Source organism: Odontesthes bonariensis, chromosome 17 (assembly GCF_027942865.1).
Source record: "Odontesthes bonariensis isolate fOdoBon6 chromosome 17, fOdoBon6.hap1, whole genome shotgun sequence".
Classification (NCBI taxonomy): Eukaryota; Metazoa; Chordata; class Actinopteri; order Atheriniformes; family Atherinopsidae; genus Odontesthes; species Odontesthes bonariensis.
The window spans coordinates 20,800,837-20,814,511 of NC_134522.1; the positions used below are offsets into that span (position 1 = coordinate 20,800,837).

Sequence of the window (13,675 nt, forward strand, 5' to 3'; positions counted from 1 at the left end):
TACCAACTGCACAACATTATGCAGGTGGTTTTATAGTAGTGGATGACTGAAGTCAACATAGCAGTCAAAATTAAAACGAGACGCTGTGCATGCATGCCCGACATCAGACCGACACCGTAGAAAGTTTAGGTGTCAGTGCAGGGGTAGGTGGCAGATTATCAGCATCTTGCAGCATCTTCTCTTTCCTGCTATTGTGGGTCGACGAGAAAGATCTGCAAGCCAATTAAAGCCGAACGGCTTGCGATTGTTTGGGCTTCAGGGCAGTCCTGTGTGGTGTTCCCCACATGGGAGCCATTCAATCTGTAGAACGTAACCTTGAGAGATTTCTGCGCTTTCCTTCCTTCACCTCTAACCCTTGCTCCATTGTCCATTTGAGGAAGTGAGAGTGGAGCTAAAGGAGTTCACAGCTCCTGGATGTTGGTGGCCCACCCAGAGATCAAAACTTGTGTAGAGGGGAACATGTAACGCATTCACATCAGCATGCGTGCAGCCTCAATCTTCACACGGCCATTCAAAAGTGTCAGTGTCTGGGGAAAGTTAGTTGCACCAGACCTCTCTGAAAGCATGCTCATTTAGAAGTCCTTTCTTTGGGCCATTACATTCACTGAAGAGACCACCTATTATTAAAGTGAATGTAGTGTTTGTAAAGCCTGATCCCGTATTGCATATTTGGTAGACTGCAGTTAATTTCTCTAACATGTTCTAGAACGTCACCCTCACTGACTCTTAACCCGTTTTCTGTTACTGATTAAGATCTTAAAATGCAGAGGAGGAGGTGTTAAAAGGCCTCAAGTGAGTCAATTCCCAGGCTTGTTGGAGACAAGGAAGGGAAAAGGTATGTGATACTTAAAGAGAATCTGGCCTCGGGCATGGAAGATGACACCCTGAGAGACATGCATGTCTACTGTCCCTACAGCAAACAAGCATTCAAAAGCACATTTTTATCTCCCCACTTGTTGTTATTTCTTCCTGTCGGCAGAAGTCAGACAGTTTACCTGTGGCTGCAGTCAGATATGCACATGCACAGGCTTGAATAGTTTTATTCCTCTGGCATTTGAAAGCTTTATTGAATGGGTAAAAGTTTTTGGAAATATGCCCATTCTCTTTCTTGCTTAGAGTAGGAAGATAGAAAGGTGTTGCTTAGCTTTGCGTAATGATGCGGGAAAACAATTGTAGCAGCTCGAGTCTCTGCAAAGAAAAAAAAAGCTGCCCTGTAGGACATCCAAAACACCGAATTTGACATGTGATATCTCGTATGTTTGGTCGATTTAAAAATGGGAAGCTTGAAAATGACGTTGCTGAATAAAAGATGGCCATTAAAAGAACCCGATGAAGGGTTTTACTGTGTAAAAAAAATTACGGCCTGAGACCTGGGAGTATTATTGCGGTCCAAAAAAAGCATTTATCTTTCCATGAAGGACACAGTCCAGAAAAACTGACTTTTTTTTTTTGGTTTTGTTTTGTTTTGTTTTTTTCTTTCAAACCCTAAATGTGAAATTAGTTATGACACCCCTGAGAAACAGAAAATCTCAGTGAGAGCTGTGTTTTCTCTGGAAACTAAAGCATCTTTTTCCTGAAACAAATGACTTGAATACCCCGAAGACATAAAGGATGTTCCATCCTCCCTCCTCTGCCCTCCACTCCTCTTTCCCCTCCCTAACGGCTTCTCCTCCCTGAGTTCCTCAGAGTATAGTAATGGAATCTCCCTAAATTCCCAACTGAGGACAACAGCTGCTTATTGTCTCATATCTGAAAGAAAAACGAATGCCGAAATATGCAGCGCAAGACGCACAGATAATTGCCATCATCTCTCTGTATGTGGATGTAAAGCATTTTAACAAAGCCAAATGATCTACCCATGTATGGAATCTAAAGCTTCTACCAAATAGTCAATCAATTTTGATCATGTAGCTTAATTTAAGTATGCAAATGTGAGGAATATCATCAAATTCAGAATTAAAAAAGAAGATATTTGTTTTTTTTGTTTTTTTTTACATATAATATGACTAAGGCGAGGAAGATTCGAAAATATGAAAATCCTCTTGAAAGTTTCACTTGAATACACTTTGAATTACACTTAGATATACATTTTCAATATCTTGTTAGTTTATATATATATATATATATATATTTATTTATTTATTTTTTACACAACTCATTTGATTATAGTTGTGCATTTGATATATGTATATATACTGTATATATTTTCCATGCAAGTGAAAGTCAACTTTTCTGTAGCGCACAGCTCGAGTAAATATACTTTGCTGCCTTCTGCCGCTGGTATAACAGAAGCATAACAGATGTGTGTTACTGTTTACCTGACTCCCGCCCTCTGTGGAAAGGGAACGCCCCCGCGTGTAGTTGGTGAACGCAGCCAGATGACGTGAGTCAGGTTATGTTACTGTAGCAGAAAGCGTCCTTTAGTCTCCGTCCAACAGAGGGCACTGTTGCACTGCTTGTTAGTGCTGCAGGAATCCAATTAACCCCTGAAGCCCAGAGCGAGAAAACAAAGGCTTTATTCCTGAAAATGTGTGCGTGCTGGTGGAGTTTTAGAAGAAAAAATGCGGGATTATGTTTTCACTAGTTGTAGCAAAGGTTAAGGCTTCCATATTTGTGGTAGTTAAGGTAGAAGGAAACAAACATATTTAACAGACAAAGTGTTTAGTAACTGAATGAAAAATAAAGTTTTTCTTTATTTGGTTTTGATTGGTTCAAGAGTTCAATCTTCTTATTTCGATAGAAAGACAGACGTTTTAAACCTGAATCGTGTCATGAACAATAAGCACATTTAAATGCATTAATTTGTTTTTAAGCACTCTGTATTATTTTTGCCTTCTTACTCATATTTAAGATAAAATCACCAGACTTAAACAGTGTGGCTTTTTCTGTTTTTGCAAGGCCTTGAATATGCAAGAGTAAGACTGAACGTAGAAGAGGAATATGAGCGGCACTGATGAGAGACACAGATTAAAGGCGAGTTTATTAAGAAAACTAAAACATAAAAGAGATGCTAAAATGCAATGTCACGGTTTCTTTTGTATTTTATTTCATTCATTTATTACTTTTCTCAAATAGAACAAGCTGTGAATCATGTGTCTGCCGTTAGATTTATTTTTATTTTTTTTAGCTCCTTTAAAACTCTCAACAGCTGACGGAACAGACTGAGGCTGTGTGTGTTCCACATGTGTGAAAGATGTACAAATTTGATTTGCAGGAAAAGTATCATGATTGAAAAGCCCTGACGACATTTTATGCGCATCAATCTTGATGTCGACATGTCCCTCACAGTACTTTCAAGAGATTTCCGGAGCGCTTGCTATTGACACACATGCCTCGTGATTGTATCGTGTGTGTGCTGGCCAAGCAGGGTGGAGAATGGCGTACCAATGCTGCTTCAGGCATTTATGGCTTGTCAAAAATCATTTCATCTTTTGGAAACTAAGGACAAATACAACCCCAACAAAAGTTGTGACGCTGTTTAAGATATAGATAAAAATAAAACGCATTGATTTGTACATTTCAGAAAGCTCTTTTTGTTTTGTTTACAATAGAACCCGGACAATAGAAAAACGTTGAAAATGAGACATTTTACGATTTTATGAAAAATATAAGCTCATTTTGATTTTAATTGGAGCAGCACTTCTCAAAACGTTGTAATAGAGCTGTGTTTACCACTGTGTAGCATCCTCTTTAACAGCAATCTGGGAACCGAGGAGACCAGTTATTGGCACTTTGGGAAAGGGAATGTTGTCCCATTCTTATCTATATAGGATTCCAGCAGCTCACCAGTGCTGGTTCTTCTTTATTGTATGCTGCATTTCATGATGTGCCAAATGTTTTCAGTTGATGAAAAATCTGCGAAGCTATGCTGCTGTCTCAGATGCTGTATATGGTTTCGCATTGTCTTGTTGAAATATACGATTCCCTTGTCTGGATGGAAGCAAATGTTGCTCTAAAATCCTCTATATACACCCTTCAGCATTGTTGGTGGCTTTTCAGATGTGAAATTTTCCAATTCCAGCAGCATTAAAGCACCTTCATATCATCCGGATGGAGGATTTGGAACTGATAACAAGTTGGATGATGCCTCTTTTCTTCAGTCCAGAGGGCAGCATCCATGATTTTCAAAAGGATTTCAGTTTGTCTGACCACACAACAATTTTCTGCTTTGTCTCAGTCCATTTTAAATGAGCTTCGGTACAGAGAAGCCGGCAGTGTTTCTGGATCATGTTAGAAAGAGCTTTAACTTGCCTTTGTACCCGTGTTCCCAGACAATCTGTTTTAATTCAATCACTGGCACCCAATGTCAATGTAGATTTTTGAGATGTCTCTAATCTTTTAATGATATCACGTGCAGTAGATGATGGAATATTAAAAGTCTTTGCACTTTTACATTGAGGAACAATATTTTGAAATTGCTCCCAATTTGTAGGTGCAGTTTTTTTGAGGATGGCCATCTGCCCATCTTTACTTCTAAGAGACTCTGCTTCTGAAAGGTCCTCTTTCTATACCCAGTGATGTTGCTGACCTGTTGTAAATGAATCAACGTAGTTGCAACTACCACTCACTTGTCCACACCCCAACTTTTTTTTAGAAGTTTTGCTACCATCAAATTCAAAATGAGCTAATATTTCTCAGAAAATTTCTCAGAAAAGTTTTCTATGTTCTACTGCCAATAAAATATTGGTTTATGAAATTAGCAAATGATTGCATTCTGTTTTACATTCCAACTTTTTTGGAAATAGGAGTGTGGATACAGTGTCATTTCCTGCGAGTATTAAAAAAATCATTTGAAGGGAATAAAAATTTGAACAGTGCAGTTTATCGGTGATTGTCAAACACCAGGATAAATAGTTTAGGAAGACATTGGCTTTTCAGATACATTATTGCCACAACCAAGTTTCAGTTCATGTTTACTGTTCTTAAATCTTAGTAAAGTCTTTTAGCAGGCAAACATTTAAAAATGATGACTGGACAGTTTCAAGTTCTGAGCTCATGATGGCACACCAGAGCTGTTACAAATGATTCTGAAGGACACACAAATGACTGTAACAAATTTCTTGGAAATAAATAATGTTGCTGTGGAGACTAATCTTCATTATTGGCAACGTCATTGTGAAAAAAAAATTGAATGGCAATCCACCTGAAAGTGTTAGAGATATTTCAGTCTGAATCAAAGCGGGGGATCTGCTAACAGACTGCAAAATATACTGAAATAGTTTAAAGGCCTGGCTTTGCATTGAACCTTAATCAATGTTCTATTTGCTCTTGTAACGTATTGCAAAACGCACTTGCTGCGTTTAATTTTAAAATAAACGGCCACAAACAGTTCAGACCACTGCTAACATTGACTTCTGGCAGGTGTTTTTCAGTTAAATGTAAAATCAATAACAGCTTTTAAACCTAAGTGTTTGCTGTTTGGATATTAGTGAGTGTTCTAATGTGGTGCCTCCCAGTGCAGTTGGTCACTGTTATGCTGATGTTGCCTGTTTCTCAATATCAAATCTTGACGTGTTCTGAGTGTGGACGTGGAGGCACATGAAGGCCCTGAGCTTAGATGTTGGATTATTTTAAACAAAGAGTCTATTTACAAGCCCTTTAACAAGTTTGTTACTCAATAAGTGAGGGGCGAGTGCATTTTGTAGAAGTGAAACACACAAGCAATTTTTCTTCTGCATAAGCTCATGCTAGCTCTTACAAGTTGTTCTGCAGCCAGTTGATGTAACCCCTGACTGCCCGCTTTCCTACATCAAAGTCCACTGGCCAGGCTATGAAGCTGAAACATCCATGGAAGCCGCCCTCATAGTGGTCGTTGGTGACGGAGACCCCTGCGTCCTGTAAGCGCCGAGCGTACATCAGCCCATCGTCCCGCAACACGTCGTGCTCGCATGTTAGGATATATGCACGAGGGCATTTAGCCAGCACCTCTGGTCCAGACAACAGCGGCGCAGCCCGAATATCCAGGAACCCCGGCACCTTCTTCAGAATCCCATCCAATCCTTTCTCTACAACCACAGGCTTGTGGTTTTTCTTGAACTTTTGAGGAAGCAGGGCGCTCCAGTCCAGTCGTGACCTCAGCTCTTGGGTTAAAGCTGAGTGCTGTAAGGCACTGTGGTTGTTCGCAATGAGCTGGGGCTGCAGGGAGAGCTCAGCGCCAAGGTACTGCAACCAGAACTGGACCATGACGCTCCGGGAGAGGATGGGCATATATTGGTTCTGCAAGTAGGAGGGCGTGTTGAAATCCAGAGCCTGAAGCACAGGGTAGATCAAAGCCTGAACGCTGAATTTTACGGCCAACGCGTCATCTAAGGAAATCTGGGAAAACAAAGAAACAAAACAAGGCCTTGCATCTCAAATTTCAGCTCGGTATTGAGATTATGACACAGATATGGGAGGATGGCCTGTGTGTGTACCTCCTGAGCGACTGCAGCCGCTAGGTTTCCTCCAGCGCTGTCTCCTGCCACGGCCACACGTTCAGGGTCTATCGCATACTTGGTCAGAACTTCTGGAGATAAGAAGTGTTTGGCAGCAGCAAGGCAGTCTAAATAAGGCGCAGGAAAGTGTACCTCTGGATACATACGATACCTACACACACAGAGGCCTCAAATGTTAATTCAATGGGAGTCGAGAGTGTTTTTGAGCATGCAACTGTCAGCACTCTTTACATGATTTAAAAGACAACCCACTTCATTTACATATGTGAGTTTAGCTATCACAAGGAGAAGGTTCTCAGCACGTGAAACCACTTGTAGTATTTAGTAGTGGATCTAAATGTGGAGATGCACTTACTCCACAGAGACCACGACGGTGTTGAGCTCATCTGAAACCATGTTGTTGATGGCATCGTAGGTCCCCTTCTCTGAAGAATTGAGAGAGTGACGCATGAAAGAGGACAAAAAAGAAAAAATGTTTGTCAGTTATGCCCTTTTTTTTTTTTTTAATTCTTGTTTGTAAGACAAGACGACATGGCCACAGACTCGTCCAGCTGAAAAAAAAGCTCCTCCTCCAGGCATAATAGAAGATAAATAAAAATAAATTAGAACTTATATTTAACTTCTGCAGGTCGTTGAGTGGTCGTTGAGTCTAACTGACTGAGAAATAAAACACAAAAGGTTACAAACACTGTTTGAACAATCTCCAAACGAGTGTAAAGAAAATTGTTGTAATTGTTACAATTCAACGTCAAACTTTGTAGCTTCTTTTGGTGTGAGGATACCACCACTTCTGTACTCACTGCCACTGCCGAGGGCCCAGCCACCGCCGTGGATAAACAGCACGCCTCTCCTCAGATGACCCTCTCCTCCGGCCGGGGGCTCATAGACTCTCACTGGGACGCCAGCGAAAGTGATGTCGCTAACCTTCACCCCAGGGATGGCCCCTCCGCCAGACTCGGAGCTCGGGAGCCCTTTCAATGAATTCTCCAAGCAATCTATTGACTGCCTGACTGATGTGATGTAATGATCAAGGCCCAGCAAGGATTTCAAAGAGGCCTGTGGACAGAGAGGCGAAAGAGCATTAAGCAAGAGGAACTTCTATCACTTTGTCTCTCAGGACACAAATATACCATGCATAAAGTGAAAGGCAAAGAGAAGATAGTTGAAAGGAATTGTGGGGAAAAAATGAAACGTATTCATCTCTTGGCAGGGGTTTGACATCTTACCCAGTCACATCTGTCATCCTGCACAGAGTGCGTCTGCCCTCTGCCCCTCTAAGACTGTCTCAATACTCTCGCTCACCAAATGCCAGAGGACACAGCTGCTTGGCACAGTGGGGGCTCCCATCAAATCGAACCAGTTTCATAATTCATATCAGTCTTTTTAAGTCACTTTCTCAAGTTGGAAATTCTAAAGGCAATGCCAACATAGAGTCTGCCCTGCAGTAGATACTGAACTGGATGAACTTTGGACCTACAGTACAACCCCCTATTCATAACACTTGCACATTGGATCCAAAGTGCACAAAAAGAGAAATGTGGTACACTTTGAAGCTCGCTGAAAGCAGTACAAAAGTTAACATTTCAAATGTTAAATTTACTCACACAACCTCATTTTGAGTTTAATGTTAATGATGCATCTGCTGTTCTGTTCAAAATCAAGATGATCCCACACAGCTTCAATAATGTTGAGGTCTGGGCTCTGGGGAGGATTCGTCACTACATAAGACGTGCTGCCACTGATTTTCAGTTTGATTTTCGTGTCATTTCTCATACCTCAGCCTTTTCTCCCTGTTTCCCTTCCTTAAGAACGGCCACCCTTCCATGGAGACAATTTCTGATGAGGCTTCAGCCCACAGTAGATGGATCAACTGAAGGTCCAGATGTTATAGATAGTTATAGTTATAGATAGTTATTTTCTTTTTTAAGCCTGCCATTTCTTCTTTTGTCCTCCACTTGTCCAGTTTCCTCAGTTTTTTTAAGGACACGCTGCACACCAAGCTGAGATGTGCCGAGGTTGTGAAACGGTGCTCTCTTTAGCATTTTTCATAGATGCAACAAAGAAGCAGGAAGCTAATTATGTGTCTTTGTAACAGGCTGGAAGTAACTGAATGCGGGTCGGAAGATGACTAAAATGACGTATTTGAGAAATGAATTAAATACTCTTAAGTTGTTGATATATTTTTCACTGCAATCTTTCATATACTGGGGATCCCCTCTTAATCTTTACTTCTGAAAGCATCAGCCTTTATGCCTTTCTCAAACGTTTTTTGGGAAACAGCGTTGAATTAGCTCATAAATTAACTGCACAATCTTATCTCGATGGAATATTTCTATCTCTTAAAAATAGACAGAACGCAACATTAAAGTATTATGGTATAAGAGCATTGGGGTTGTGTTGCAACAAGTATCTGATGATGTGTGTCTTCATTTGCAGTGTGACTTTCAAAATGTAGAACAAAGGTGAGGTGGAGTAGTTCATTGTCCAAACAGTGCCCCAGACAAAAAGTGACAAACAGTTTTACCATTTCAAAATCACAGTTACCCCAGAGGCTCTTTCACAAAGGTTTGACTTTTCACCTAAATACAAAATCACATTTGATGATACAGTTATAAAAAGCCTTCCTATTCTACCAAAGAGAATGAGATGCATTGTGGACTACACACAGGTTTAATCCCAAAAAGGTCATATTTGAGTATGTGTCACGGTATTTCTTTGTCATTAATGTCAGTGTTGTGCACAACACGTGTCTCTCAGTTATCTTTAAATACAGTGCATGCAGATAACATTAACTATCAGGCCACATTAAAACCGGTGTGATTCATCTACATAGCCACAATCTCAAATTAAAAGCCGAGACTTTGTGCTAAATAATGATAGTCACCCATCTCCATTGATCGCAGTGCACTTGCTATCTTAAAGGTGCCACAAAACGAAATACATCCCATATCTTACCAGGTGCATGGCTGACCTGAATCCCGCATCCAACACCATCAACTTCCAGGGCTGCTGGATGGCATCAGGCAGAGGCAGGTAAATGTAATAAGCGACAGTCACGGTTAACAACACAGTGACAACGAGTGGCTTCAGCCCCATCTTCTTATGTCTGTCACGGTCAGTGTCTCCAGTGACTCGGGGACGATTGTGATCCGGGCTGGAGTTGGCATATGTTAGAGAGTGTGATGAATGAAACACTTCCGCTGAAAATATTATAAACGTCAGACTTTATTTTGGAGTAAATGAGTCGGGGGCGGAATTATGATCGTGTGTCCTGGCAGTGGAGATTCATTTTCTTTCTTTTTTTCTAATTTATAAAAATAGATTTGTCATCTAATTCAACGGTTTCAAAAAGCATTTGTATTTTTTGTCAGATTTTGACCCGAGTTGTGGCTTTTACTTTGCAAGTGCAAATGCAAAGTGAGGTGGTTTCTGGGAATTTGAGTTGTTTTTTTTTTTACTAGCATTAGCCGCGGGCCAAGCTTTAACACGCAGTGGTGACCACTAAGGGGCAACATAGAGCTGTAGTGCAGACCCCAGCCACAACTGATTTGATGAGTTACATTTAGGACTAATGAAACCAACGAAAATATTATTTCAGCTGTATGTATAACGTCATATGTAAAGGTGTACAGCAAGGCACTGAAGTGTTACAAATTCAAATGAGAACTCTTTGTAGAGGCATGATTTATTTCCATGTAAGATGTGTTGATAACTCATGGTTGCAGTTTAAAGGTTGAGAAATCATTTATTCACTTATCACATTTTTTTAAAGCACCTTATTGTGTGAGTGGAACTAGTATATTATACTAGTATACTGTTACTATACTACTATAGTAATACTGAAGGCTTTACTGATGCCTATATTCCGAGTATCTATTAGTTGGAGGCAAGAAATAAGCATAATTGCTACTCATAGCCTTCGAATCCCACTAATATCACTGGTCAGACTTTCCATGTTTTCCGAATCATAATTTTTGTGCCATGCAGGGATTTTGCAGATTAACCTTTACATGGCCACTGAAATTATTTCACACAGGAAGCATGAATTCCGCTGTAAAAGAAAGGGAGTCGTGCTATGAAGGTCTCCAGACAAAATTCAAATAGAGGATGTTGCCGTGACATGGCATGCATGATAACCCACACATTGTGACACCCCTTGGCTGATGTTCAAGATTGGTCTAAATCTGGGTCACAGTCCCAGAAAGGCAAGTTGCGCAGTACAGTAAGCAGTGGCAGAGCTGACAGAGTCACCTGTCTTGTTCTCTCTGTCTGTGTGCCATTAATCTCCCTGTTTCCTCCCACGGTTTAACTTTTAAATGGACACAGACTGTCCCTGGTGGCCTTGTGCGAGAATGTAGACAAATGTCAGACTTGGTGAGGATCTGACCCTTTAACTGAGCTGGTTTTCCAAAACACAGTAGCTGCAGCACCAGACCATGTCAGATTAGCCTCTGAGAGGATCAGAGCTGACCACAGTTGTCTTTAGACGATATGGAAAAGTGGCAGTAGAAGGTCATACGGATGACTTTTTTTTTTTTTTAATTCGTTAAAGGAGGCAAAAAAAAAGGATATTTTTAGCCTCCCTAAAAAGCACACATATTAGCCTGTCATCATGCAGGATATTAGAAATGACAGATAGTGGTTTTATTCATTCAGTCTCTTCTCATTCTGTCTACTTTGCTTAGCGGGACGCCTCTCTGATGTTTCACATTCATGTTTTTTGTTCCACCATCGTGCAGATTTTTGGGGAACAGTTTGCGGCACACTGAAGTCATCCATTACCAGCAGAGAGTGGATTACTCTGCAGAAGTTTTTTTTTTTTCAAGGCCAGAAACCGCATACACAATTACTTGTGACGCACAAAAACGGCAGGCTTTTTGCAGTAATTTTTTAAATCCTGAGTCCTGCAGGGGATCAGTGTTTCACACTCAAAAGATACCACAGATAACACACTTGATCACTTTACATGAGTTCATCTGAATGACAGTGTCAGCAGGAAGCTTAAATTTTGAATATGATATGGATGTTTTCGTGTGTGTGTGTGTGTGTGTGTGTGTGTATCTGTGTGTGTAAGGCAAAAAAAAAAAAAAAGAAGTGTGCATTAAAGCCCCCCCCCCCCCTTCTCTTCTGTGTGCTGGACTGGCGTCTCCCAGCAGTCTGTGGTATGGAGGGCAGAGACAGGGCCCCTCTCTCATGTCGCTGGCTGGAATTACACTTATCGTCATTTAACTTGACTGAACACATGAGGCAGAAATGGAGGTTTTCCATTTCAGGCTGCCCTGTCTCATTGCTCAGCCTCTGCCCTGACACTGACTTTAGTCAGAGAATTACTGCAGCACCTTGAACCAACTGCTCTGCAGCTGGTATTCTGATTTGAAAGGTTTTGCAGTTAAGAAAGGAAACCAGGACAAGCAGTCTGATGCAAATAAAAATTAGAAAAATACAAGCCAACCAAATTATCTTTCAAAAGAGACTCTCCTGTAAAGATCATTTATATGAAAATGATGCGGCCAAAGTGTATATGAAATCAGGAATGTCGCAAAACATCTCCGCTGACTAAGTTCTTCTGAGATGCAAACAGTTGTTTTGTGTATCTTTAATCGCAGCAGGATAGATGAATGCATTTAGGATTTTGGTGTTCATCCAATTGTGTGCATCACCACAACGTTGAGAAGACAGAGAAAAGATTAAGTGCATCACTAACACGGTATAAGCGATGAATGTTTTCACATCAACAAAATGCAGCAGATTGTGATTATAATTTTGTTGGGAACCTTCCTTCAGATCCAGATAGATAACACACCAAAGAAGACTGAATTCTGTGCATCTGCTTCAGTTTTAAGGCCCCACTCAATCACTTTGTCTGTCCCACGGTGGTAATTTAAATCATCTTCGGTGGGGGAAAACAAGGACAATTTTGATATTCAGCAGAAATGAATTTTTTAAAAGAATCTTTTCTACTTTGATGATTCTGCAAGTTAAACTTTTGAATATGGAACTCAGCAACATTGCGACATATCAAGCAAAAAAGGAGGCTACAACCCCCAACTTCTTATTAAGAAGCAACTTGGGAAGGATTTACTAAAGTCAGTCAGGCAGAACATCATCTATTCTGCAGCCTGATGATCTGATTAAACTATCATTATATTGTTGTTTTTTCTATCTCAACCATGAAGAACTTTGGTATTGAAAGAGATTCCACTGTAGTCTGGTTGTGCTTTGCTTGACATTTTTGAGTTAATTGTTTTTTTATCGAGGCTTGTGAGGAGTGGTTGAGGCAAGTAGCACCACCTCTCTGAGCAGGCTTCAGCAGGCACATAATGTGCCAGTTTCTTGGCCACGGACAGTATGAATACCCACAAAGTAAAGCCAGAGGATGTACTCTGGAAGGAAACACATATTTGAAATACTATGACAATAATCCTTTTTTATCTCTCTGTGTTTGAAACATGAAAGTGCTTATTTTGCTCATCGTTTTCCCTTAAGTGGTAGTTCCTCACATATTATGTAAGGATATAATGAATGCATGCAAACCAACACACAGTGACAATGACATAATGTGGTATTCAGGAATGTCATGGCCAGTCTCTGCTTGCTATGCTTCAGCTTCAACTTCGGATACTATTTTTGAGATGACAAACCTGTTGCTCTTTTTGTGGAGTGCAAAGCAAGGTGTCGTGTACACAGCACAGTGAATAATGTGCGATGACTTCATCGTCTTTTTCTGCTCCGTGACGGCACATGATTATACTCTGAGTTTCCAGCTAAAAACAGCATTTGCAAGGGAAGAGGAACCTTGATTTAGTGATTGTTCTGCTACACGAGTTTTATACACAAAATAAAGCTTACTTAAAGTGTATCTGACAGATGTCAACATTCTACAGAGGATGAATTTCTTCTTTACGTCAGCAAGGATGAACAAATCCTGGATATCCGAATTCTGCTTGATGCATTTAACATATTATCATGTAAAAGTGGGCTTTCAATCACTGTACACATACGCACACACAATTTGTTACAAAATAAACTTTTTTTTCTGCTCTCAAGTATTCCGCTTAGTCTTAACTAAGATTTACCAAATCTTACGCACTACCACACATACATATGGCCTGGCGCAAGGAGAGGCTCTGAGTAATGATCATTTAGGAATAAGTTCAAACCTTGGTTTTACTGTAACAGAGAGAATGAGCGCTGATCTTGTATCTGCCAGGAAGACATTAAGGAGTGATTTAGCTGTAGAG

General features: G+C 40.5%; 1 protein-coding gene across 1 annotated transcript; it reads right to left on the reverse strand.

The window, feature by feature from the left end:
* Positions 1-4,896: 4,896 nt before the first annotated feature.
* Positions 4,897-9,598, reverse strand: nceh1a (neutral cholesterol ester hydrolase 1a). Its single transcript, XM_075447669.1, has 5 exons — positions 9,390-9,598; positions 7,235-7,490; positions 6,790-6,859; positions 6,414-6,585; positions 4,897-6,315 (listed from the first exon to the last, which is right to left on the reverse strand). The coding sequence occupies exons 1-5, from the start codon at positions 9,528-9,530 to the stop codon at positions 5,695-5,697; spliced, it is 1,260 nt and encodes a 419-aa protein (XP_075303784.1). The 5' UTR covers positions 9,531-9,598; the 3' UTR covers positions 4,897-5,694.
* Between the last annotated feature and the right edge of the window lie 4,077 nt (positions 9,599-13,675).

Bases quoted from the DNA above. Each gene is read 5' to 3' on its own strand.
- nceh1a (XM_075447669.1), bottom strand. From the start codon at position 9,530: ATGGGGCTGAAGCCACTCGTTGTCACTGTGTTGTTAACCGTGACTGTC. The intron at 6,860-7,234 runs GTGAGTACAGAA...TCAATTCTTCAG, and splicing joins CTGGGCCCTCGGCAGTGGCA to AGAAGGGGACCTACGATGCC. The intron at 6,586-6,789 runs GTAAGTGCATCT...CTGTGTGTGTAG, and splicing joins ACCGTCGTGGTCTCTGTGGA to GTATCGTATGTATCCAGAGG.